We start from the raw sequence: 26,090 nt of genomic DNA on the forward strand, positions 1-26,090 counted from the left end.
GATCAGGTGTCTTTAGGATATTAGGCAGGCATTCAGTACATTTCAGTTTACACACTTTGCATGCCAGAACCTTCACTTGTCCTCATCCAAACAACATATCTGGAAAAAGTTATGCATTATTTTTTTTTTTGTTATCACTCTCAGAGCCAATGCTATGTGTGGGATTTCTATGTGCTGTAGTAGCAAAACATATCTTTTCCAAGCTTGACTGAATAGCAGATGATGTGGGTAGTCCCTCTTCCAGATCTCTTCTTCTTAAGCACTGGAAAGTGCTGGGGGGGGGGGGATTTCCATTCCAGGTCCTACCACAGACAGCTCTTCATATCCATCGGGGATATCCATGGGGATTCCATTCTGGACCCTGACTCCAATGGATTGCAAAAACCACTGGACCTCAAATCCCGTTCTTTCCAATGGTAGTGCAAGATCCATGAGACCACATTGGCGCAGCTTTGCGCACACACTGCCATTGGGAAAACAGATTGGGGCCACCCATAGATGCTCCAGTCCACAGATGATAAGCCCATGGAAGAGAAGAGCTGACTGTATGTTTTTCACATGATACCTCACCTTTCTGATATTCTCACTTTTTTACTGAAACAAATCAGCAGTGAGAACCAATATAATCAGACCAAAAGGATCTACTAAGCTGTGTTCATTCTTTTGGATATTAAAATATTTTATTCCTTTTGTGCCCATTGGCAAAAGAATGACCACCACGATGGTTATTCTGTTTTAGGTTCACACAGCAGCTCTGTTAAATTTTGATCTCTTCGGAGAGGACATTTGTCTCACAGAAGCTAAGGTCTTTCCACCTCCATTGAAAGAGCTTAATTCCACGCCAGTAAACATGAAAGCACTGTAATGGCTGGGACACAGGTTAAAAAGAAGGAGAGAGATGGGATAGTTGCCAAGATAACAGGGCCAATGCCATCATCTTCCTATACCCCTACACATGCTATGAGAAGTTGGAGAGCATGCCCACTGAAGAGGCTTACCAGGTGCCCATTCACCAACTGTTGAAAGACAAGCATTATAACTCACTTCTTCCTTTCACACGTGAAAGTTAGGGCTGCTAGTCAGCATTCTCCAACAGAGGTGATCAGGCTGAGGAATAATACAGTAATTGGGATCTTCATTGTGGCACCGGGATTTTAAATTCCAGCTGTCTCTCCACTAAACCTCTCTAAACTTGAGGGGAATATAACCACACCCATTTATTTGTCTTTCAAATAATACATATCAGAGAGTGTCACAGATTATTTGAGGACAAGTGTAGAATAGCTTATCATTATGGATTAATAGTGGGGATCTGTCTACTCTCTGCCTTCCAGAGGTTTTAACTTCAAAGATCTCTTTACAGAACAGATCAATATGTAGTAACTCAATAACTCTGCAAAATCTAGGGCCCCTTATCTGAAGATCAACATTTCACAGCTGTAGTATATCATCACAGGGAGAAAAAACTTTATAATTGCAACTATTAACCCTGGGTTTGGTTTGGTTTTGTGTGTGTGTGTGTGCGCGCGCACACACACACACACACGCTCTTTCAAGTCACCTCTCGACTTACGACATTAATTTCTTAGGGTTTTCTTAAGCAATGAATACAGAAAGATGGTTTTGCCAGTTCCTTCTTCTGAAATACAGTCTACATTACCTGATTCATTGGCAGTCTCCCATCCAAGTATTAACCCTGGGTTACTCGTACTCTAAAACATTAGATTCCACGTGAATTGGTTTTGGAAATTTTCTTACAAAGAAATGCACATGTTAAATGTTAAATTGGGATTGGTCAGCCATATGGATGTTTCTGATAAATTTTTTGTCAAACCGTGCTGACAGGAACCTTGAATTCTTCTGAAGATGGTTTCCAGGGCAGAGGGGGAAAGTGGGCATCAATTGTGAAGAGCCTATATACCCTAAAAGCAGATTCTGTCTGATCTTGGGTACTAAGTAGTGTCAGCCTTGGTTGACACTTGGGTGGGAGACTGCCAACAAATACCAGGTGCTGTAGGCTATATTTCAGAGGAAGGAACTGGCAACACTATCTCTGAGTATTCCTTGCCTATCAAAATCCTATGAAATTCATGGAGTCACTTGAAGGCACACACACATGCATGTATATCAATTATGGTCTAATTTATATGAGCATTCCACAATCTAATACCCTCCAGATATTGGACTGCAACTTCCATAATTCCTAGACATCATTTGCCTTTGCTGCACTGGCTCGGGGGTGGGAATTATAATCCACTGTATCTGGACCTTTAGAGATAAGTGACAGTAGGTGAGATGTGAAAAGCCTACCCTTCTGAATCTCACAGACAGGTAATATGTACATTGGCCCCAAGTCTCTCCCTCACTGCCCCTTATTTCCAGATCTTTGGCGCATTTCTTTTTGAACTACAACTCTCATAACTCCCAACCTAGTACTGGCCGTGCAGTAGTGCAGTTGGCTAATCTTTGACTGTGTGAACAACCTACATTTACCTAAGAGCACCACTGCATAGAATTCATAGATGCAGTACACAATGTGCTCATGATACTTTTCAGTGAATTGTGTATTATTAGGAATAACCTTTTGCATATTGGGCAGTTCCCTTATTTGCTGTGCATCCAGCAAATGACGTAAAGGGAACGTCCTTCCCTCTTCTCTGGAATTTGCCCCTTTATCACTGTTGAGTGCATAAAACAAAATGATCCAAGTAGGGAAAGGAAACAAAGGAATTCTTGCTGTATGCTAAATGCAGTTCACACCGAGATCAAGCTCTAAAGAAATGCTCTGCTAACCCAAGAAAATTCTTCTGAACCGACCACACAATTATAGTAGGATTCTGGACAAGGCAGTCATTCAGCAGTAGCCAGGAAGGGATGCTTACCTAAATTTGGCAGTCATTTTTATATGCAACACCGACACCAGCTCAAACTATACAAAATACAAAAGGATGTGACTTGGTTGTTGTTTCTCTCCATTTCAAAGACTTCCATTGAAGCTCCAGCAATCATTCTGCTTAAAAATAATCCCCCTATCATAAGTCTGTTTTAGTACATTTAAAATGCCAAGGCTGGGCATTCAGCAATGAAAGCCTACTTTTGCAAGGAATAGATATGTCATACAAAGCTGGAAATGTTCATGTAACATTTTTGCACCCAACCGCATATCCTATGGATTCTGCACAGCAGAAGGGAGGCTCCATAAGATGTCAAGCAGTAACCCCCCTTGGGGAGGATGTATTTGTTCGGCTTGGTGTGCCCAGCTTTGCTGGCAAAGAATACAGTTGGTACACAGATGTGTCCTGACGCCAGTTGATTCTGTTTGTCGATCCTTATCAGATACAGCTCGCTGGCAGCTGAGACCGACATTGAAAATGGAAACACTCACAATTGTTCCTCTCTTGCCTGTCCCATCACCTCTGCTGATTATATTCCCTTCAACTGGTGACCTTAATATGTAAGACATATAGCAAATCCCCTGAGAAGTTCAGGGAATGTGCGTCCATAATGTGAAAAATGGCCACAACGCAAATTTTTTTTGACTCTCTGAAAAGCATTGCAAACGTGTTCTCAGAGCCTTTCTTCCTTCTCACCTGCCAGATTTCTAAAGTCACAAAGTGCCATCTAGTGAGCATTTGGTTATACAGCAGCATCTCAGCCAACTTTTTGAAGAACTTTTGCTCTGCTCACAGCTACATTCATATTAAAATCTATGACTGGGCCAGCCCTGGAATTGGGCAGGGTGAGGCAGCTGAATGATGGCTTCCTAAGCAAACATCTGATATTTCATCCTGCACTAAGGAAGTGTTTGGAGATGTGTTGTTGTTTGTTGTTTTATAAACAAATACTTCGACTTTGTCTAGCTGAGATCCTGTATTGCAAAGTGTAGCATGTAATTCAATAGGAAGACCTACACTGACTCAAACCCACCTCAATACACATCATTAAACCACTATAGTCCCCCTCCCCCATAGCTATTCAGTGGCTGGTTGAAAATGGGGAGGAGAAGCAGGAAAATGTATGGCTGTGTCCCAAAAACCAGATATACACTGATGACAGCATCCACTAACATCCACCAGGATCCTCAAGCGGTATCTGATCCCTCTGATTTCCACAACCACTGAATGGCCATGGGGAATGTTACAACAGCAAAATGGTGAGTCCTGGGAGGGCTTTGGGGAAAAATACAGTCCTTCACAACAATCAGAAAAAGACATACACAGATATATGCTAGATTTAGCTTGTGTATGTCACTAACCAGATGTTGGCATAAGATTACCATATCCATGTTACTAATGTATTTATTAAGTCACTACAAAATTATTTTTTATCTTCTTAATTTCACATGGCTAATGATTCTTTACATAGCTCACAGTTCACAACAGCATCCCATGTCATATAACTTTCCTGTACTTTGCAAACTTTTCAGGGCACATTCAGGGTTCACTGTGATTTTGCCAAGGCAGAATAACTTTATAATGACTCTCTCATGTTTACTTTTTATGTGTGGTCATCAGCTCTTTCATTTGAAATTTGTTGTTGCGTTTTTCGTTTTCTGTTGGAAGGTTTTAAGATTCTCTGTAGTCCAACCTGCCACCATTCCAGTGTACTGTATTGCCACTCTACCATCTCCAGGCACCATTAGCAGAGATTATTGGGTCTGTAAACCAGAGGGAGCCAGGTTGGCAGAGGCTGATCTACAATTGATTCTGTTCCCAAATATAAATATAAATTGTAAAAACTATTCATAAAGAAAGTTTCAGATATATTAAACAATACTCTCTCAGCATGCAATCCTGGTTCAGACAGTAGATTAGACTTAATGTGGAAAAACATTACATTTTGTTTCAGGTATAGTTGTTTATAGGTATATTGAAGAAACTTGACAGGAAGAATCTCAGCTTGGAAGGGCCGCTATGCAGGAATTAGATATGATCTTCAAGTGTAAAAATATATTATTAAAGTCAGGATCATCCATGCTGTTTTATTTCCAGTGTCATGATTGTGAAAGCTAGACAGTGAAGAAAGCACATAGGAATAAAATCAACTCATTTGAAATGTGGTGCTGGAGATATGGAAAAAAGCAAATATGTGGGTCTTAAAGCAAATCAGTCCTAACTTTAACTAGAAGCCAAGATGATTAAAACTGAGGCTTTGTACTTCAAAAGTAGCATGATAGCATGATTCATTGTAAAAAGTAATAATGCTATAGGAAAGGGGGAGGTAGTGCCATAAGTGGACATATTGAATCAAGGAAGCCACAACTCTGAGTTTAGAAGACCTGAGCAGGGCAGCTGATGACTGAGGTTCTCAGGGATGCCTCATTTATAGGACTACCACTAGGGATGTAACTAAGTTTCTTCTCAAGAAAGCAGTGAAGTAGTAATGTTCTACCTGCTGTAAGAAACTCTTTGAAAATGGTGCAATCCTTGAAGCCTGTTTGCAATTTGGGAGTTGCTAAATTCTCGATTATTTTGTACAGGAAACATTTTTGGAACAGAAAATAATATTTCTGCCAATTTGCCAAATATTTTCAAATATTCTTTCCATCCCTAGTCACCACATAAGTCAGTGTTGCCAGCAGACAAGGAAAAGAAGTTGGGAATTAACCAAATTTCATTTTGTTTTTAATAACCAAATCAAGCTAACTAAAGTATGAACTGGTAGTACATAAACCAGGAGAGAGAAATAGATGATATAGAGAAAGAATGTCAGATGTTCTGCTTAGACTTGCTTAATCGTTCAGTGCAGAATAAAGGACACATGTCACTGTCAGTCAGATATATCAAGATGAAACAAAGCAAACACATAGCTTGTGTGTGCACAGTCATGCACAGAGCTTGGAAAAGGAGGCTGGCTTTGCTTTGCTTTGCTTTGCTTTTTTTTCCGACTGCACTGCAGCTCCTAGGATTTCTTAGCCCATATTCCTCCTGACTTACTAATTTGATAATCAAGAGATTCATGCTCATGTAGTCACTGATGAGCAGATACTTAATGCTTTTAAACTTGTACATGCTTTTGAATGTCATAAATTGCTCTTAAAGCTCAGCATCATAGTCTGGAAACACGATTACAAAAAGAAGCAGGAGTAGGTGTGTGTGTGTGTGTGTGTTACAATCTAGTGACCATTCTGACTGGGATGTCTGGGATTTTTCATTCAAAAAAGTGACATTTCCCATCTCTGCCAGATAATTACTCTGTATGTCCATTTTATGGAAGGGCACAGGAATTTCCTGGAGAGCTATAGTGGCACAGAAACTTGGAATCTGGAGAGAAAAATAAATAAGAATGAAAGGTGTTTTTTGTGATCTGTGCAAAGTGGCACTTGTGATCTATTAAAGGTGAGAGGGGGGACTTAATTATGAAAAAGAAAGGAAGTTAAAGGAGAGGAGAGGAGGGAGCTGTGCTGTTGGGGGAGAGGATTGTGATGAAAAGGAGTGTTTGAATTAACATTCATTTGCCTAGTCAAGGACAGTACTCAGAAGAGGCTTTACAGATTGCAGCAGTGAAGCTGGGGGGATAAAGAAATTCAACCCTGTTAACTTGAAGTCAGAGGTCTAGGATTTTCAAGGCCAGGTAGTAGACAGAAACATAAACACCTAGATTCAAATAAGTAGACATTTACAATTTCCTGTAAAAAAACCCCAAAAAAACCATGACATTGCTACTCTTTTTCCAAAAGGAAGAAGCTCTTTGCGGATAAATTAATGTTTCCAGGGCCTGAAGAAACAATATTCTGTGATACACCCAGAAGAAGAAGAAGAAGAAGAAAGAGGAAACAAGTCATTAGTTTTTCCTTTCAGATGCTTGGCATTCACTCTAGAACGAAAAGAAACTAAACTACTCCCTCATCCTCAAATGATGGTGAACAAATATGTCCAGGCTGCACAGTCAGCCTTGCTTCTTCCAACAAGCTTGTCTTAACATCTGTTTGTTAGGTGACAGTTATAAAGAGCACAAAAAGTTACATTTTTGGACCGCAGCTCCATTGTGCATAATAACTTTTACTAGCTCCGCCAATGAGTTGCACCTAAGAAAAGGGTGTAACTTGATAGAATTGTACAGAAAGTGCAAGCATTTCTACGGTGTCAGTAGTTAACTCTTAAGAAATTGTACATGATTTTTCAAAATGCCTATAGGAGAATGAGCTAACTTCTGGCCTGCCAGTCCAATTCTCATTTTTCTGGAGGTTTTTTTTACCATTCAAGTAACCCTAAATGAATGGATGGATCACATCTGTGATTCTTGTGGTCTTAAAAAATTGGCTAACCAACTAACCAACCAGCTATTGTACTGCTGCATATATAAGTCTTTGGGAATGATGGTTCCTTCAAAATAATTGCTTTTGTTATTTATGTAGGCAGTGCAAAGTATTGTGCTAGCCACTGCACATGACTAAACCAGATTGTTGATAAATTCTGATGCTGTGATGAGCATAGTACCATGTGGCACAAAGCAATTATGCACTCCATATTCTTTTCAAAGCAGGAGGAAAACTTTAATTTCCGGACAAAGCATGCTGTGGTATTTTCAGGCAAATGAAGTTGAAACCACAAATTGCCCTGCTGTTTCTAGATCAGCAGTTTGTGAAAAATGATTAATGAGGCTTGTAAAGTCTCTAGTCGCATTTGCAGAAAGCAATGGTCTTTGTTATTCTACTAAAATAATGAATACTTTTACCATGATCAGTCTACAGTGTGTTTTTATGCTGCTTGCCTTCTACACAGCAGGTTCCATCTTTCAGCAGAGGTTCCCCCCCTCCTCATTGTACTTTTAAGACTAGGTTTTAACCACCATATTAAATTTATTGTGAAACGTAGAGGTTTTCATTTATGCTGGTGAGCTGTTTCTATAACTGACATTTGCAGCAAGAGTATAGTATGAACACTAGAGTGCAAACTACATGGCTCCTCATTTTTCTTAAAAAGCTGTTTCTGAATTCTTCCAAAAAGTGGAGTTCTATTCTGGGTATAGTTTTTTTTTTTCTCACTTAGATGCCTATAGCTATTAGACATCATATTTTAATAAGAATCTATGTAAATCTCAGGTGTATCAAGCTCTTTTTTTGCTTAGCGTCCATCAGTTTCAGTGAAGTTTCAAGAAGATTGCTATGCATAATCCTGGGTAATCAGAGCTTGGAAAAAAATAATTTTAGGATTACAACTCTCAGGACCCTTAGCCAGTATGTCCAGTGGTCATATCAGCTAATGGATTCTGGAAAGTATTGTTGTTGTGTTCCTCCAAGTTGTTTCTGACTTATGGTGACCTTAAAGCAAAAGTATCATGGAGTTTTCTTGGCAAGTTTCTTCAAAGGAGGTTTGTCATTGCCATCCTGAGGCTGAGAGAGTGTGACTTGCCCCAGGGTCAGCCAGTAGGTTTCAAGGGCCCAGAGAGAATTCAAACACTGTTCTCTAGATTTCCAGTCCAACGCTCAAACTTATAGTTCAACAAAACTAACTTTCTAAAGCTCCGTGACTTATAGAAGTTGTGTGGTAACAATGATCAGCTGAGTCACTCCTCTTAAAGCACTGCAACAGCTGTGTTAGCTGGTGTGTTTTATTGTAGATTTGCAAATGACTGTTGTTTGAGTCACTTTATAAGTAAATAATTCAAGAATGCATCCTAGCCTGTGAGAGGGGAGATAGGAAGCGGGATGTAGCAAGATTTACAGCACCATCTGGCAAACCAATCTCTTCCCTCCACCTGCCCCAATCTTTGTTTTATTTTGGAGTAGAATATTTTAATTCTACACAAATACATTTCCTTTTTATATGATACCACAGCAGTTATTTCAGCAAGTATGAGCCCATGAATCTGAGGAAGAAGACTCGTCTACAAAAGCTCATGCTACCAGCTTCTTTCTTTCAGTTAATCCCAAAGGTGCTACAAGAGCTCTTTGCATACTGATTTTTCCAGACAAACATGACTATGGCTTAAAATACTCTTGGGGGTGTTGCATTAACTCCTTCCCCAATGCCCTTTGCACCAGAGGTACAGGAGCAGCTAGAAGGGCTCCACAGTGCAGCTCTGTTTCCCCCACACATACACACAGCTTAGAATATCATAGCTACGCTCAAGCACCTGAGAAAGAAGGAGCAGCCTTGTTTGGGGACACAGATTCTGCTCTCTTCTCCAGGTGAGCAAGGGCAGCTGTTGCTTACACACACACACACACACCTTGACCAACATAACATGCTGCAAAACACTTTGGCTCCATCTGGCTGTTAACTCAACCTCAACCTCCATCTATTCTACAGTCCACATGATCTACCCGTCTTCTTCTTGACTTCTCTTCAGTCATGTAGTAGTAAATTTTGCAATGCGTGTTTTCCTCATGATACCTCCATAGCCACATCCCCACTGAGAATCTAAAATTGTGACAACCTGTGCTGCTTTGCCATCTCTGTCCCTGTTATATAACTCCTCTGCATTATAACAGGAGTAGCTCCCAATATATTAATTTTTGAAGATTGTGAGCCAAATTCAAAGAATACAGGTGAGTCTGGGAGCTTGGGTGGCAGATGATGTCCTTGTATTTCAACCTTGTGAGCCCTGGTTCCACTACAAAACTGCCTACGCTTTATGCATTTGATAGCTACAATTACATCTTTTTCAGTATGCTTAAGACAGCATACATGGTGTCTTCCCCTCTTCGCCATGTTTTCTTCCCAGCATACTTTGATATCAGATTGAGAGACATTGACTAGTCCAAGGTAATCCACTAGTCTTCATGACTGAGCAGTGTTCTGTTTCCATTGTCAACGTTTGATGCTCTAGCCACTGCACCATTACCAGTGTACATACAGTAAATGTATCAGCACTAGCTGTTTCCTCATTTTTTTGTACTTTTGCTCCCCCTGCCCCCATCAAGCTATGACTTGCTTAGCTTGGAGCCAAGTAATCAGGAAAATAGCATTACCGTTCTTGTCATATTTATCTGTAAAATTCCAGAGGGACAGCCTCTGGAACAAAGATAAACAAATTACTGTGGCAGGGTTTCTCATCCTGGTTTGTTTACTAGCCTGCTAACCCCAAGTTCTAATGTAAAGGAGAATAGTGGTTTGCTTTCATCATACTTCTCTGATACACAATAGCAAGGAGAGCACAAGCCTGATTTTTGTGCTGTGGCTCAGCCACGTAGTACAGCCAGTTGCGAAGGGGCATATTGGACAGCCCGCACCCACCCACTCAGAACCCACCTGGAGCTGTGCCATTAAAATACAGCAATGACTGCCAACTTTGCCACTGCTACAGCAGATCCTGGAAAATATAGCAGTAATTGCTGGAGCTTTCAGGGGTGAAGGAGGGTGCCCTCTTGAACCGTAGAGGCCTGCCAATGTACAGGAGGAAGTTTCCTTTTTTTTTTCTTTTGGAAGGGAAAAAATGAATTTATTGGGGGGATGTTCCTATGCAGAGCATTGCCAAAATTGTGACTATAGTGTGAAGCATGGCTTCCTGTTAAATCTGAACTGTGCCAGTGAGAGAAAGAAAATCATAGTTTTGATCAAACCACAAAGTGTTTTGAATGTTGCAAGCTTTTATACCCAAGAAAGTTCTTTGTTGGACTTGGCTTTTCTGTGATGATAATGGCTAGAATTCTCTATTGCAGTCTGTGTTACTTACCTTTTTTACATGCCTAGCTGCATAGCAGAGGGACTAACGAACCCTGTTAATAAATTACAACAATGTGTATCATGGGAGGAGCAAGTGTCTCAATCCACATCGGGCTCTCCTGATCTTCATTGGCACTCCCTAGCCAGTGTCCTGTTCTACATTGATCCCATTGTCCATCGGTCCTGATGCACAATGGCCTCAATGTCTATCTGTCATGTTGCACATCAATCACTTCACTGGTTCCCCTCCATAATAACGTCACAGCAGCCCTTTCCTGAATATAGTCATTGCGAAACTTGTTAATTCTATTTCCTGCAGGTGTATGCCCATGCAGACATATGCTCACTTATGTAGATGCTAGTGCCTTACTTAATTCTGGCCTTTAATAATTATTTTGATTTTGTGGTGGGAGTTTTGCAATTACAGCAGATGGACTTGAAGCACAACAAATTGATTTTCTTCCCAAGTTTTGTTAGACTTCTTTAAATTGTAGCAGTCAATTGTTCTGCAGCAAAGTCTGATTTATTTATCATTTGACTGACACAACTAAAGTTCTAATTATTCTCCCTCGATATTGAGTTTCTGCTCACTATCTACAGTCCTAGACTTTTGACCTGGTGGCCATATATGCAGCTACTGGATCAGTATTATCACTTGGATCACTATATGGCAAGTGACAGGATCACAGAAAGCATTCAGTGAGTTATGACCCGTAAGCAGAGGAGTGTGTTCATGAAGCTGCTCAGCATTTCACATCATAAACAATTCATCTCTTTAACATCCCAAGGGTACCATACATCAGGTTTTTAAAAAATTGCCTTTCAGAATAAATGCAGCTACCAAAAGCCACTTGATATGCAGAAGGTTGTGACTGCTGGGAACATAAAAACATGAAAAGGGTAGGAGTTTGTTTGCTTTTTCTTCATGGCCTGAAGAATGAGGACTGTATTTTCTTGTCTTGTGTTAATTTGTGTTACAACCTTTGTTTTGCATAAGCATGCCCATAAACATGATGCAGATGTGTTTGTTCTTTTCATTAGCAAAAGGAAGGAGGCTTTATGTTGTGCATGGAAAAAAATGTCCAGAAATAGCTTGAATAAGCACCATCTGAAAGGAAACAGGTTAAGAAAAATTAGACCTATTTGCTACCAGTCATTATACACATATTAAATTATTTTGAAACAGAAAGTGCCTGTTACGTAGGGCTGGAGAAAAATGAAAATTAAATAGTGCGATATCAAGAAATAAATAAAAAAAGATTCCAGAGAAGTGGCTTTTTCAGATAGATGCTTTTTTAATAGATGGAGTTCCTTCCTTGCCTACTTATCACATTAATTGAAAACACCATCAACTGAGGGCTCTAACTGTCTAAACAGTGGCATTTTGTATCAAACGTTTTATGTGATATTTTTATTGAGCATGTGGCTTTTCTGAGCACACCCTTAATATGTTAATGTCATCCGTTTTGACAAATGGACAATGTCATCTTCCTCCCTTGTTCCAGATAGTATGGGACATACCTTAAAAGCATCCTGGGTGTGGTATGTCTTCCATCTTGGAAGAAAAGTGGGATATAAATCAAATAAATAAATAAATAAAAATGACGCATAACAGATCAGGGTGTTCTTTTGATGCACAACAGTAATGCAGTCATGCTACAAATAATTTCCAACGTTAAGGCCAGCCCTCATGGTCATTTTTCCTTTCACCACCCATTTACTCCCTTAAATAAAAAAGTCTTCTTAGCAACATCTCAGGGACATGGATGTAGATCCTTCCCCTCACTATACTTTTAAAATGTATTTTTACAAGTTACTGCCGTGGAACTTCAAGGGTTGAGAGGAATCTTGTCAAGATGCCCATCTACCCATAGGTATTCAACTTCCCCACTCACTACCTTTCACCATTTTTCCCTTCTCTGAGATTTTTTAGTTGCTACACACACACTGCTGTTTTCTCCCAACTGTGGTTGTAATTCTGTAGGCCCTTACCTAGGTCTACTGAAAACAATGGAACTTCCTTCTGAATAGCCTATCACCCTGATAGCCAGTCTAGTGGATACAGCTGAGCATTGCACAAGTCTAGTGGTAGTACTGAACTATGATCCAAAATAATCCAGTTTGAGACTGCTTTAATTGCTCTGGCTCAGTGATGGGGAATCCTGAAAACTGTAGTGTGTTGTGGCACCAGAGTTCTCTTGACAGAGAAGGCTAAGGGCCCGAACAGACAGGCCAAAATAAAGCTGCTTCGGGTCACTTTGGAGGTATGCTTTTTAAATGCTGCATGCATCCTAAGAAGCTGGAAGCTGCGCCAAAGCCATGCTCCAGTCCTAAGGACTACAGCACAGCTTTGGCGCAGCTTCTGGCCTCTTAAGATGCCTGTGTCATTTAAATAGCATACCTCCAAAGTGACCCAAAACAGCTGTATTTTGACCTGTCTGTTCAGGCCCTAAATGTCTCACAAAACTCCAGTTTCTAGAATTCCCTAGCATTGAGCCAGAGCAGTTAAAGTGGTCTCAAATCAGATTCTTTCTCCAGTGTGTTTTGGACCTAAATTGTAATAGCTAAGCCCAATGCTCGACCTTCTTAGAGCAGAGCCTTTTGACATTTTTCAATGGATCTGCTGTAGATAGAAATAATTTTGGTTTGACTCTTTCTGATCCCATCACTAGCACAGGGGTTACTTTGGAGAGAGAATAAGGAAGCACATAGTAATATTTCTGTGTTTCTTGAGAAAGAATTAGGCAAAGTAGCAAGTTTTCCTTCCATGCTTCTCTTCAATTGGCAATGACAGGGAAGTTTGCTTTAACTGGATTCTGGCATTGTCTTCCTTTTCCTCCTAACTGACTCTCAATAGTTCAGGCTTCCATTGCTCTCTTACATCCCATAGGCCCTAGAGCTTCACAGACTCTTGTCAAAAATTTTAAAACATATTTTCTTTTAATGAAACCTATATACTTGAGTGTTTCTAGGGCAGGGGTGGACGAAGTGTGGAAAAACCATCGCAAGGAAACTTGCTTTATGTGTATTCTGGCATATTTTTGCAAAAAAAAACTAGGTCAGCTTTTCTGCAAAAATATGGACCAACCTTTAACCCTATTGTTTTTATAGTTCATCACAGGCAATGGGCTATTAGCATCAAGAATAAACAGTGTGGATTAAATAACTGTTACATAACTTGTGATACAAACAAAGTTAGACATGGCGTACAGAGATATCTTTTTCACAACATTCAAGCACACTGTTGATATTTATGTTTTTTAAAAATTAAGTTGTATATAGAGACAGGTTTTCTTCATTTAATGCAGTTAAGACAAGTGTAGGAGGCTGAAGAGGTCAGAATTTTAAACCAGCAGAAACATTATCACATTGAGGAAAGCATTTCATCTTGGCAGGTGTGGGGATACCTGCTGGAAAATCCAACATTTCAGTTCCTATTTGTATGGCAAGCGTGATGAATTGAAACAGACACACTTGCAAGATTGGGCATCATGAGGTATTGGTAGTTACAGGCCACAAAAATAGGATGTGAGCACGTAAGTAAATGCAGAACATTTCCTGCTATCTTTAAAAAGCACTGTTTTTTTAAAAAAAAATGGAAAGTCTGTTCATTTATTCATTTATTCCACTAAAAATAGTACTGAAGATGAAATACAAATAAAGTTAGCAAAGTTATAATCAAAACATTAAAACTCATCCATTAAAACATTTAAGAACAGATCAAATAAACATGAAAAACACTTAAAAAAAAACAGTACCCACTAGATTAAAAATTCAGTTCAGTTTAGAAACCAAATGTTGCCCTGAATAAAAATGTATTTATCTGTTGATGGAAGAACAACAAAGATGGAATGAGCCTGGCTTCTTTGCAGGAGCTTCAAAAGCCAGGGAGCCACCACCAACAAGGTCCCCTATCATATGCCAGCCCAGTGGACAAAGAGAAAGCCCTTTCCGGAGAGTTTAAAAACCCAGACAGACTAATGTGGGAGAATGCAGTCTTTTAAACAGTCTGATCTCAAGCCATGTAAAACATTATAGCATATAACCAGTACTTTGAATTGTTCTTGTTTCCTAATTCTGTCTGAAAGATCAGCATAATTCCATAATTATAAGACAGAGAGCAACCCTTCCACTCTTGTGATACACCCATATGCAGAGAGACAGTCATATATCACCATGGCAGAGGCAGCACAGAAGTAGACATTGATCTAGGAACGTAGTGGCAAACCTATGGCATGCATGTCCTCTCTTGCACGTGAATCCATTTTGGAGGGCACATAGAGAGATGGAAGGGTGGGGGAAGAGGAGAAACAGGTGTGCGCATGTTCCTTCTCTTCCCCTGCCCTCCTGGGCCTTTAGCTGTCTCCGGGGAAGTCCCGTCCCTGGAAGGCAGAACTCCTGCCCCCGGGAGTCCCATCCTCCCCGGAAGATCTGCCCCTGACACCAGGTAACACCCGGTGCCAGAACTCTTTTGAGATGGGGCACTTGGTCCCTAAAAGGTTCACCATCACTGGTCTAGTAATTCCCTCCTCTCATTCCCATGTCACAACCCTTGTCCGTTGGTTCACAGCTAAGGGAATGAACCGGGTGCCTTCTAAGGATCATTGTGGAACATCCCATGGCCTAGTACAGTACTTCCCAAGCTACTTGATGTGGAAAAGCAGAAGGGCGTTTTTCCCAGTCTGTCAGGAAGTAGTGCCATATTGGCACTCCTTAGCTACATATTTTTTTCTTTCTTGAAAACTCACCAGGGATTGGCAGTCAGTGGCTTATGGTCAGGCACCTGCCATAGAGTTGGAAGACTACAAGGGCCACCCAGTCTAACCTTGTGCCATGCAGGAATGCACAATCAAAGCACTCCAGATGTTTCAAAACTTCCAAAGAAGGAGACTCCACCACTCTCCAAGGCAGTGGAGTTCTTCCTAATGTTTACATGGAATTTCTCTTCACAGACCACCACTTTGAGTAGTGCTGACAAGTATATACCAACCTCTAAATTTAGGAGCTTATAGGAATACATATTGTATTATTCAAATCCCATGATAAAAAGATAGATGAAAATGGACAGGTTGCTCACCTGTAACAGTATTTCTTCGAGTGGTCATCTGCGAATACATACAAATGGGTTTCACTGCGCCTGCGCAGTGCTGCTCGGAACCTACTGGAATCACTGGGCAAAGTTAACTTTGCAACATATAGAAACTTTTTGGTGGTGACTCCACCCACCCATTATAAGGCCCCTGCCTTCCCGCTCTTTTCCCCAGTTCCGCAATTTTTCCGCCAAGCAGGCGATGGAAGAGCCAATGAGAGCAGGACACTGAGGGGACAGACGGGTGGGATTTGTATGTATTCACAGATGACCACCCGAAGAAATACTGTTACAGGTGAGCAACCTGTCCTTCTTCTTCGTGGTCTCTGCGAATCATACAAATGGGTTTAGACTGACAAGCTTAGGTATGCGGCGGAGGGAGTGTCCTGAAACCAAAGCTATGGTAAACCAAAGGTATATTTATTGCAACAATAAACACCTTGAACCATAAAAAGAGTCAGTCTTTTTGTTCATGCACAAACTCAACACAGCAATAACATTGCAAAACCTGAGAGGGGAACAAGGGGTCGTGCAAGACCAGCCCCATAGAATTTGTGCAAACCAACATTCAACAGAATGTAAACAGTAGCATTATGTACATAAACTCTGAAACACAAATCATCAGTAGTGCAATCAATGCAACCCTGAAACCAACACAGCCCTCCCGAAAGCTGCGTCTCGGATGGCTCTGGTGTCCAACCTATAATGCTTAATAAAAGTCAGAGGTTGGGACCAGACAGCAGCCTTGCAAACATCCTCTAAGGGAATCCCCGACAGGAATGCAGAGGATGCTGACATTGCCTCCCTGTTTGTTGATGTAATACATCACCGTGGTGTTGTCTGTTCTGAGTAGGACCACCTTGCCTGTGACAGCAAGCTCGAACGCCCTCAGTGCCTTTTCCACTGCCAGCATCTCCAGAGCGTTGATGTGGAGGAGCTTGTCCTGGGTGGACCACCTGTCCTTGACGACCAAGTCGTGCAGGTGGGCACCCCATCCGTCCAGGGATGCATCGGTTGTCAGGGTCAGTTGTGACTGAGGCTGATGAAAAGGCATCCCAGTGCACACGTTGCGGCAGTCCAACCACCATCTCAGGGAAGCAGCTACAGGTCTTGGTACCGTGAGCCACTTGGACGGGGTGTCCTCCATCGGGGAGAAGACCGAGAGGAACCAGGACTGCAGTGGTCGAAGGCGAAGTCTCGACCAAGGTGTGACGAACGTCGTCGATGCCATGTGGCCCAAGGCGACTTGAACATCTCTGGCCCTCACCCTTCTGTGGGAGATGCAGGGCCTGAGTGACGCCGTCAAGGCCCGGAAACGGCCTGGAGGGAGAAAGGCGGAACATCTTTCGGAGTCGAGGATGGCCCCGATAAACTTGATTTGCCTGGTCGGTGCGAAATGGGACTTTTCCCGGTTGACAACCAGTCCGAGGGAGTCCAAGAGGTGCAAGGCGAACGAGACTGCCTCCTGCAGTTCTCGCTGGGATTCGGCGGCAAACAGCCAGTCGTCCAGGTACGGGAAGACCATGAAGCCCCTTTGATGAAGGTATGCCACTACCGGTGCCATGCACTTTGTGAAAACTCGTGGTGCCGTGGCCAAGCCGAAAAGAAGCACGTTGTAGTGGTATGAGGTGGAGCCGACGGCGAAGGCGAGGAATCTCCGGTGGGACTCCCGGATCCCGATGTGGAAGTAGGCGTCCTTCAGGTCGACGGTCGCGAACCACAGGCCCTGGTGAAGCAGAGGCAGAATGGAAGCCAAGGTTACCATTCGAAAGCAACGGTAGTCAAGGAACAAATTCAATTGTCTCAAGTCCAGGATGGGCCTGATGCCCCCATCCGACTTTGGTACCGTGAAGTACCTGGAGAAAAAGGCCCTAGAACATTGGTCGGGCGGCAAAGGGGAAATTGCCCCCTTTCCAAGCAAGGTGCGCACTTCGTCGAGAAGGGTGTCCGAGGGGAGAGTGGACATGAAAGCTCCGGTTGGAGGGAGCTCTCGGAACTCGAGGGCATATCCCCTACGGACGATGTTGAGAACCCACGAGTCCGATGTTATTGAGGCCCAGGTGTTAACAAAGGGCCTCAGAATGTCCAAAAAGAAGAGGGGCGAAGGGGAGACGAAGCGCGCTGCGTCTCTTCAGGCTCTCTTCTTCCCCTGGTCGGTGTCCTGCCGGCGGGACTTACGGTACCGAGGCGGGAAGTTGCGACGGCCAGAGGAGGAGGAAGACTGCGATGGGTAGCGGCGTCTCTGGGAGCCCTGCTGCTGAGACTGGCGATCCTGGGAGAAGGTCCCCTTTGACTGACCTTGTGGTTGCCACGGGCGCTGCCGCTTTCGGAATGGCGAGACGGGTGCGGAGGACATCCCATGCTTCTTTGCCGCCGCCTTCATCCTGAACTTCCTGTTCAGGCGGTCGTCGGTTTCGGCATGGAATAGCCCGGTCCCGTCAAGAGGCATGTCTTCGATGGCCGCCTTGACACTGGGATTGAGGTCCGAGGCCCTCAGCCAGGCGTGTCGTCGGAGAGACATCAATGCCGACATGGCCCTCCCCGCACAGTCAGCCATGTTCCTGGAGGCGGTGATGAGCCAACTCCCGATGGAGTGGGCCTCGTCCCTGACCTCGACCAGCTGTCTCTGGATGTCATCTGGGACGTCCGGTATGAGAGGGGAGATACGCTCCATCAGAGTTTGTATATAGGCCCCCATGCAGGCGTTATAATTGATGGCCTTGACTGCGAGGGCCACTGCCGAGTAGGCCTTCTTGGCCAGGCCATCTACCTTTTTAGCCTCCCGGTCGACGGGGGAGGTCGCCTGCTTCGGGACAAAGCTGTGCTGGGCTCCCTCCACAATCGCCGAGTTCGGCTTGGGGTGGTCGGTCAACCAAGTGCAGCTTGCCGGGGCGACCCTGTAGAGGGACTCGACCTTGCGGGACGAGCCGGACAGGGAGGCCGGGGAGTCCCAGGATCTCTGGACTATAGTCTCCAAGGACGGGAGCAAGGGAATGCAGGGTGGTGTGGGCACCCGTCCATGCACTCGACACTCCACTGGGTCGCGGGCATCGTCCTCCGGGAAGGAGAGCTCGATGTCAAGAGCTCTGGCCATCTTCACGACGTGCTCACTGAATGAGCGCACGTCGTCGGATGGGGATGACGGCTCCGGGTGGTGCATCCTCTGCGGGGAGGCGGATGCCGAAAGGTCGTCCTCGTCCGAGGGGGCTCCGGATGGAGGCAGGGGCTCGTCCTCGGAGTCCGTGTCTGAAGTGAGAGGTATGTCCGGGATCCTGACTTGGGATCTCGGACGAACCGGGATGGGGACTGTCGAGACTTGAGCGTGCCGGCGGGGTGACGATGGAGGTTTTTCCAAGACCAAGACACTCAGGATCGACTGGGCAGACGTGCCCTCCCGTGGATCCGCAGGGCGAGGGTTGAGCCTGGTGAACTCTTTGAAGGCCACATCCCTCGGAACAGACATAAAGTACCGGCCTGTCTCAGAGTCGAAGAACAGGTCCGGGGCCTCCTGTCTACGAACCTCTTCATCGTCGCCCTCATCCTCGGAGTGAGGAAAGGGGGGAGACCGTTCCCCACGAGTGGAGCAGGGGTTGGCGTCTTCCACCTCGTGGACGAAGTCCATGGTGGGTTGAGCCGGTGTGTCCGGTACCGGGACCAGCTGTACCTCAGGAGCGGGTTCCGGAATGGAGGAGACTGCAGGAGCGCGAGCCTTCTTGGAAGGGGAGCGCTTCTTGTCTTTAGGCTTGGAGGGCAAGTCCGTCCCGGCATGCTCCTTTGGCCATTTGGTCTTGGAAGCGGGATCTCGATCAGCCTCCTTGTGGTGCCTCTTCTTTCCCACTTTGGGGGTCTCCTCTGGCGGGAAGAAGGGGTTCTCCGGGAGGTCCAAAAGGACGGCGGCGGTTCCCGACGAGGAGGGCCTTGGAGACTTAGCCCTCTCGGGGGGTTGGGCGCTCGTCGCTCCCGAAGGCGAAGCTGGCTCCCTTGGCTTGGAGGCGTGTCCGGATGACTTGGACGCCTTGGAGGACGAAGGCGAAGCGAGCCGGACCTCCTTTCCATCCGTTCCCTCGCATGCGAGCCCTCCGGTTTCCTTGCAGATTTTGGTCTGGGCTCGAGACCCTCGGTCCCCGATGACTTATGGGGGCGCTTGGAGGGTTCGTCGGTGGCGCTGGGCGATTTCGAGCCACGGGCCACATCGGAGGTGGTGGGAGCCACTGTCCCGGCCGGGACAGACACCACACTGGACACACTGGCCCAGACAGATGTCACGCTGGACACGCTGGCTCTGGAGGATGAAGCCGGTGGCGCGGAAGGCAGGATGGATGACGAGCGGGAACCTCCCCCCCTGTACCTTGCCCAGGGCGATGGCAGAAGTGAGCCGGGACTCACGGTTTTTCCGGGCTTGCGCCGAGAGGGACTTGCAGAGCGGGCAAGCCTTGGCGTCATGGTCCTTGCCGAGGCAGAGCAGGCAGGAGGAGTGCGGGTCCTGGACGGGCACCTTGCCCCCGCAGACATCACACTTCTTAAATGGAGCAGGCATTTTCCGAAGTCGACAAGATGAAAGGGAAAGTGCAGAAACGAGGACAACAGTCCGAGAGTTCGAAGTTACCAGGGGCAGGAGACAAAGAATGGTCAAGAAACGGTCCGAGGTCAAAAGCGAAAGTGATTCCAAGTGCAAGCTAAAGCGAGCGAAGTTCCCTGAAGCAGCTAGCGCGGCGGAAAAAAGGAACTGGGGAAAAGAACGGGAAGGCAGGGGCCTTATAACGGGTGGGCGGAGTTACCGCCAAAAAGTTTCTATATGTTGCAAAGTAAACTTTGCCCAGTGATTCCAGTAGGTTCCGAGCAGCACTGCGCAGGCGCAGTGAAACCCATTTGTATGATTCGCAGAGACCACGAAGAAGAATTTAAAAATACTGCCTTCTAGAGCGGAAGGGAGAAAAGTGTTTAAATGAGATGTGGAATTTCTCTGTGTGTGTGTGTGTGTTCTTTTTTTTTCTTTCCTTTCACCACATTTCACCCTTTTTAAAGTTAAAAGGTTATAGCATGTAAAATATTTTTTCTCTTTCTTTGTCTCCCACGGGAACATCTGGCATCAGTCTTCACTTTCCTGTGCTTTCCGCTCCCATATTTTATCCCTGCCTCTTAGGGATTTCATAGCACTGATCATTTAAACTGTAGCTGCATCCTGGACAGTGCAAATGAATCATTATTATGGTCTGCTATTAAAATGAATGAAATGAGGGAAATACATGGGAGCTTGGTCTCCCTCTACCCTCCTCTGTAAGTGTTTCCTTATTAGTGTGACATCCTTCTCTTGGCAAGCATCTGAATAGCAGACATTCCTGTTTGCTCTTCTTACAAAAACAGGAGACATGCACTTTGTACTTCTTCTAGTGCCCATTAAATTAAATAAAATTCCTCATAGTGATTTCAGTACGGTCCCTGATGAATCATTAGAAAATGAGGATATAAGCATTGTTTCCAATTCAGGAAACTATCTTGCCCACTGCCTATGAGGTGCTTTTAAATGGCACGGCCATCTTGAGCAGTAGTTGCAACTGGTGGATGGATAGTGCTGAAAATGATGACAATGATAATGAATATTGTAAATATAATAAATGGAACTATTAGGGAAAATATTTGAAAGAGTGTCTCTCCCCAAATGAGTCTGCCAGAGCTTTAAGATCATCAAAGGAAGGCTTTCTCTTGGTCCCAGCACCATCACTTGGTGAGAACACATGTTTTCTCAGTGGCAGCTCCCACCCTCCGAAACACCCTTGCGCAAAAGTCTGGCTCCTTCCTTGCTTTCCTTTCACTGGAAAGACATTTTTGTTTAAGCAAGCTTTTCATGGCTAAGCAAGGAAGGTTCTCATTTAGCTGTATGGTTTATCTGTTTTTAACTTTTGCGTGATTTTAAATGGTTTTATAGTGTTTTAATGTGGGGATTTTAAATTGTTATTTTGCTGTTGTTAATGTTTTTAATTTGTTGTTCTGGAAGCCACCTTGAGGGGAAAGGCAGCATAAAATTAAAATAAAATAAAAAATAAAAGTTCTTGGTTTTAAAGGCAGGGTGTAATATATATACAGCATTGCTCCATGTACATTACTTCATGGCTGAGATAATCCTCCGCCATGGAGCTACTTCTCCATAGCTACACCTTCCAGTGCTAACCCCCTCCTAAATCCACATTATAAGTGATAATAAATATTGCTGTGTCGCCAGAGAGCAAGGGGATCAGCAGAAACACACCCAGATATTTTTCTGTACCAGGAAGAGCTCCAATGGGCATCTTCAGGGACCTCCTCGGAGTTTCTCAGAAGATTCTTGTGGGTGACATAGGAAATAGTTGAATGCATCTCCACTGACCCCTTGCTTTCTCAATAACAGTGAAATTGCTCTGTTGGGAAGGTTTATTACTTAAAAGGTGGTTGTGGGATGATTTGGGCTGTTGTGCAGTGAGTAAAGAATTCTGACCTCCACCATGACCAAACGGTTGGCTATGATAGCATACGTTGGATTTTAGTTATTGTAACTCACTGATAGAGTAGCAGCCAATATCTCATAATTAGCAAACACATGTGTGATCTGTAGCTTTTGAAAAGCTTCAGATGATAACATTTTCTTATGCTACATGCGTCTGATGGAGTCAACAATGTCCATGAAGGTTATAGCGTAGACTATAGTTTGTTTGGGATCAAGTTGCAACAACAAATTAAGATGTCTCTCTCTCTGTGTGTAAATTTAACCAAATGCAAATTGTAATAAAGAGCCCTTTATAGTCTCCTTAAAGACCAACAACAGTGGAGACCATAGGCACTGCATAGGGCAGAAAAGGCCCTGTTCCTGATAATTGCCAATCTTACCGTTTTTATTGGGAGAATGTACAGAAGGCCTCAGATGTTGATTTGTATACTTAGACAGGCCCATACAGTTGGAGACAATCCTTCAGTTTACTCTGAGGTGGTTGAGGTGATGAAACATGTGGTGCTTTAAGCATATGTGTGATTCACAGTTTAAAGTAAGGTTACATTATCTGGTGGTGATGATGTATGAACTTGCCTCTAGTTTCCATCCAAATAAGATTGTCTTATCCTTTTTCAGTATTTTGTCTAATTCTCTTTGCATTTTTTGAAGCAGAATTTTTATCCATAGCATATTTTTTTCAGATACAAAATAACAGTACTGCTGACCTATTGAAAGGGCTAGAGAAACACAAAATACCTTGTTCATACAGATATGCTGGTCTGTGCTGAAAACTAGATTAGGCTCTGCAGGTCAACCAGTTCTACAATTAAACCTGGGCCTTTTGTGTGTGTATGTGAAGTGTAAGTTATCTGGGCAGTCTTGCAGGTCTCTGCCACAGAATGAGTTGTCTTGACTGACTTCTTAAAAGTACACGGTAGTCTGAAAGGCCAGTGGATCCCTAAAGCCAGAAGAGTTTCAAAAGGGTGATGGATCATTTGAACTCTGGTGATGTATTCTGACATTACTGTATGTTGCTGAAAAGTAGTATCAGAGAGCATAGCTGGATGGAGAGGAAAATACTTTCTGATTAGAAAAATGAAATCTTTTTGTCTCATATATTTGTGATAAAATAGTAAATAATGATTTTATCAAATAAATTCTTATGAGGAAAAGGAGGGAAATGATGACAGCATTGAAGTACTTACTGTTGTTTGGTCTTGGATGTAATCTATAATATTATAATTTTTAGAATATGTGTTTATTTTTCTCTCTTACAGAAAATTTTACTACATCACTTTGCTGAGAGATCCTGTATCCCGTTACCTCAGTGAATGGAGGCACGTCCAACGAGGAGCTACCTGGAAAACATCCTTGCACATGTGTGATGGCCGAACACCAACTCCTGAAGAGTTGCCATCATGCTATGAAGGCACAGACTGGTCGGGATGTACTCTTCAGGAGTTCATGGAATGCCCATATAACCTAGCCAACAATCGCCAAGTGAGAATGTTAGCTGACCTGAGCTTGGTGGGCTGCTATAATATGTCCTTCATACCAGAAAACAAGCGAGCACAGGTATTACTGGAGAGTGCTAAGAAAAATCTCAGAGACATGGCCTTTTTTGGTTTGACCGAGTTCCAGCGGAAAACGCAGTACTTATTTGAGAGAACTTTCAATCTGAAATTCATCCGGCCATTCATGCAATACAATAGCACAAGGGCAGGTGGAGTGGAAGTGGACAACAACACCATTCGGAGAATCGAAGAACTTAATGACTTAGACATGCAGCTGTACGACTATGCAAAAGACCTCTTCCAACAGCGATACCAGTACAAGCGTCAGCTGGAGAGGATGGAACAGAGGATAAAGAATCGGGAAGAGAGGCTTCTTCACCGGTCTAATGAGGCACTTCCCAAGGAAGAAACGGAAGAACAAGGACGGTTGCCGACAGAGGACTACATGAGCCATATTATAGAGAAGTGGTAGCCTTGGCTGAATTTTATACTGAGAACAGGATATTAGGGTTTTCATAATAAAAAACCCACAGAATTTCAAAACAAAACAAAACTCTTATTTAAAAACAGTCTGTAAAACAGAAAGTAGAATGCTTCTTTAAACAAAGGTCTTTTTACTGTTTCTTATAAGACCAGTGGGGTTCTTAATAAAATAAAATAAAATAAACAAAAAAAGAGTCCATCGGTCGGAGAGAGCTCAGAGTTTAATGCACAATGTAGTTCCCCCATCTCTGAGACCAAATACAATGAACGCGTTTCATTCTCCAAAATGCAAATCTAGAGGTCACAGATTGTTGCTTTGTAGCCATCCTTTTCCCTCAGCAACAGCCATTTGATCTACAAAATGTTTCTCTCCCTTGCTCATGTGAGGTTTTCAACTGTGAAAGCCATGAGAATGACAGGAGTGCGTAGGGAGTGATTTCACCTCAGATTCAGCTGCTTGGCTTGGAAAGGAAACCATGGTAAAAAAGAAAGGAACCCAGTCAAAACAGCCCATCAAAAAGGAAAAGCAGAGGATGAGAAACAATCAAGCAAACCAACTACAGCCTGGACCACATGTCAAGCACAGACCTTTGGATTCATGACACTGGTGTCTTGCATGCATACATTCTCATTGCATTACTAAAATTACTGGTAAATTTGCGCACAAATATCCTCAGCCTTTACCTTTAAGGTCGTGGTCCAAAAGCTAACCTGTTCCTAGCCATAAAATCAAACATAGATGATCTTATCACACATTCACATAGATGTCCTTTGTAGAGGTAGATGATGTGCACCAATTCATCACATTCAAAAAGGGAATGGTCTATTGGGGTAATTACAATCAACACATAAACGTCTATATCATTGCCTGCTTGGTTGGTCTCCTGCTTGTGCTTGCCTATGCTCAGAAACACCTTTTGCTTCCACTTGGGACATTTATTTAATTTGATGCAGATATTAAACATTCAGAATGTTCACTGGTTGACACTAATTATTGTTCTCAACACCAGTGAGTATTCTACAGTAAAAGTTAGATGCACTTAAATTCCAGGTAGGAACTGGACAATTCAATTATAATGACTTCAGCTGGGTTTAGCTACAATTAACTTTTGCTGGACTGCATTCACTCACTAGTTGTAGAACTGCTGCTGTGTTGGAACTTAAGAAGCACATTACATACCACTCTTCTGTACAGGGGCAAAGTCTGTCTTGCCTTTTTATTTATAAGCAAAGCAATAGCATTTGGAAGACTGGAAATCTTGATTGATTCTAAGCTTCTAGCTTGGGTTTTAGAAGCTCTTGATAACCACATTATTCCTCCTTCTTTTTTTTCACCACCGTATAAGCTTTTGTTTGGATAGCATTTGGTGATCATTTATTTGATCTCTCTCATCTAAAGCACAATTTTTTCTTTGCTTTCCAAACACTTCTGTGAGTTGATCTGAACCCAAGGTGAATGAAACAGAATCAACATGTGTTTGCCACCTTCTGTACTTATCAATACGATGTAAATGGCCAGGTTGTAGACAAAATCTGAATAAGTTATCAATAAGCTTGATTCTCAAAGAATGGGCTCACTGCATATCACAGAGAGAACTGAAAATAGAGAAAGATAGACTGATATATATGTATGTGTGTTCCAATGTGTCTTTCAGCATAAAGAAGCACTGAAATTTCTCATGACTTGTGATTGATTTCTCCTTTCCTAGCTCATTTAAACTGTGCAGTTTCCAAAGCTTTGGGATTCAAATGGGGGGGGGGGGGGGTATGTGTGTGTAGTTTTTCCAGAATGAAGTACTGTAGTTATCTCTCTTGTGCAGAAGTTTGCCTAATTTTAAACATACGCAGTTTGCTATTGCTAAGCATTCTTGCCCTCATCCAATCAGTCAGTGAAAATGACTCAGAAAGATAGAGAAGGAATGCCCAGTGAA

The 26,090-nt window shown here is 43.3% G+C and overlaps 1 protein-coding gene across 2 annotated transcripts in view; it reads left to right on the top strand.

The window, feature by feature from the left end:
• Positions 1-25,837, top strand: part of HS6ST1 (heparan sulfate 6-O-sulfotransferase 1) — a 274,081-nt gene extending 248,244 nt beyond the window's left edge. For both annotated transcript variants that reach the window (XM_042460374.1, XM_042460375.1), the window contains one exon: positions 23,440-25,837. In XM_042460374.1, coding sequence (XP_042316308.1) covers positions 23,440-24,148 — 709 coding nt within the window. In that variant the 3' untranslated portion in view covers positions 24,149-25,837. The remainder of the gene's footprint in view (positions 1-23,439) is intronic.
• Positions 25,838-26,090: the final 253 nt, after the last annotated feature.

Source organism: Sceloporus undulatus, chromosome 3 (genome assembly GCF_019175285.1).
Source record: "Sceloporus undulatus isolate JIND9_A2432 ecotype Alabama chromosome 3, SceUnd_v1.1, whole genome shotgun sequence".
NCBI classification, from domain to species: domain Eukaryota; kingdom Metazoa; phylum Chordata; class Lepidosauria; order Squamata; family Phrynosomatidae; genus Sceloporus; species Sceloporus undulatus.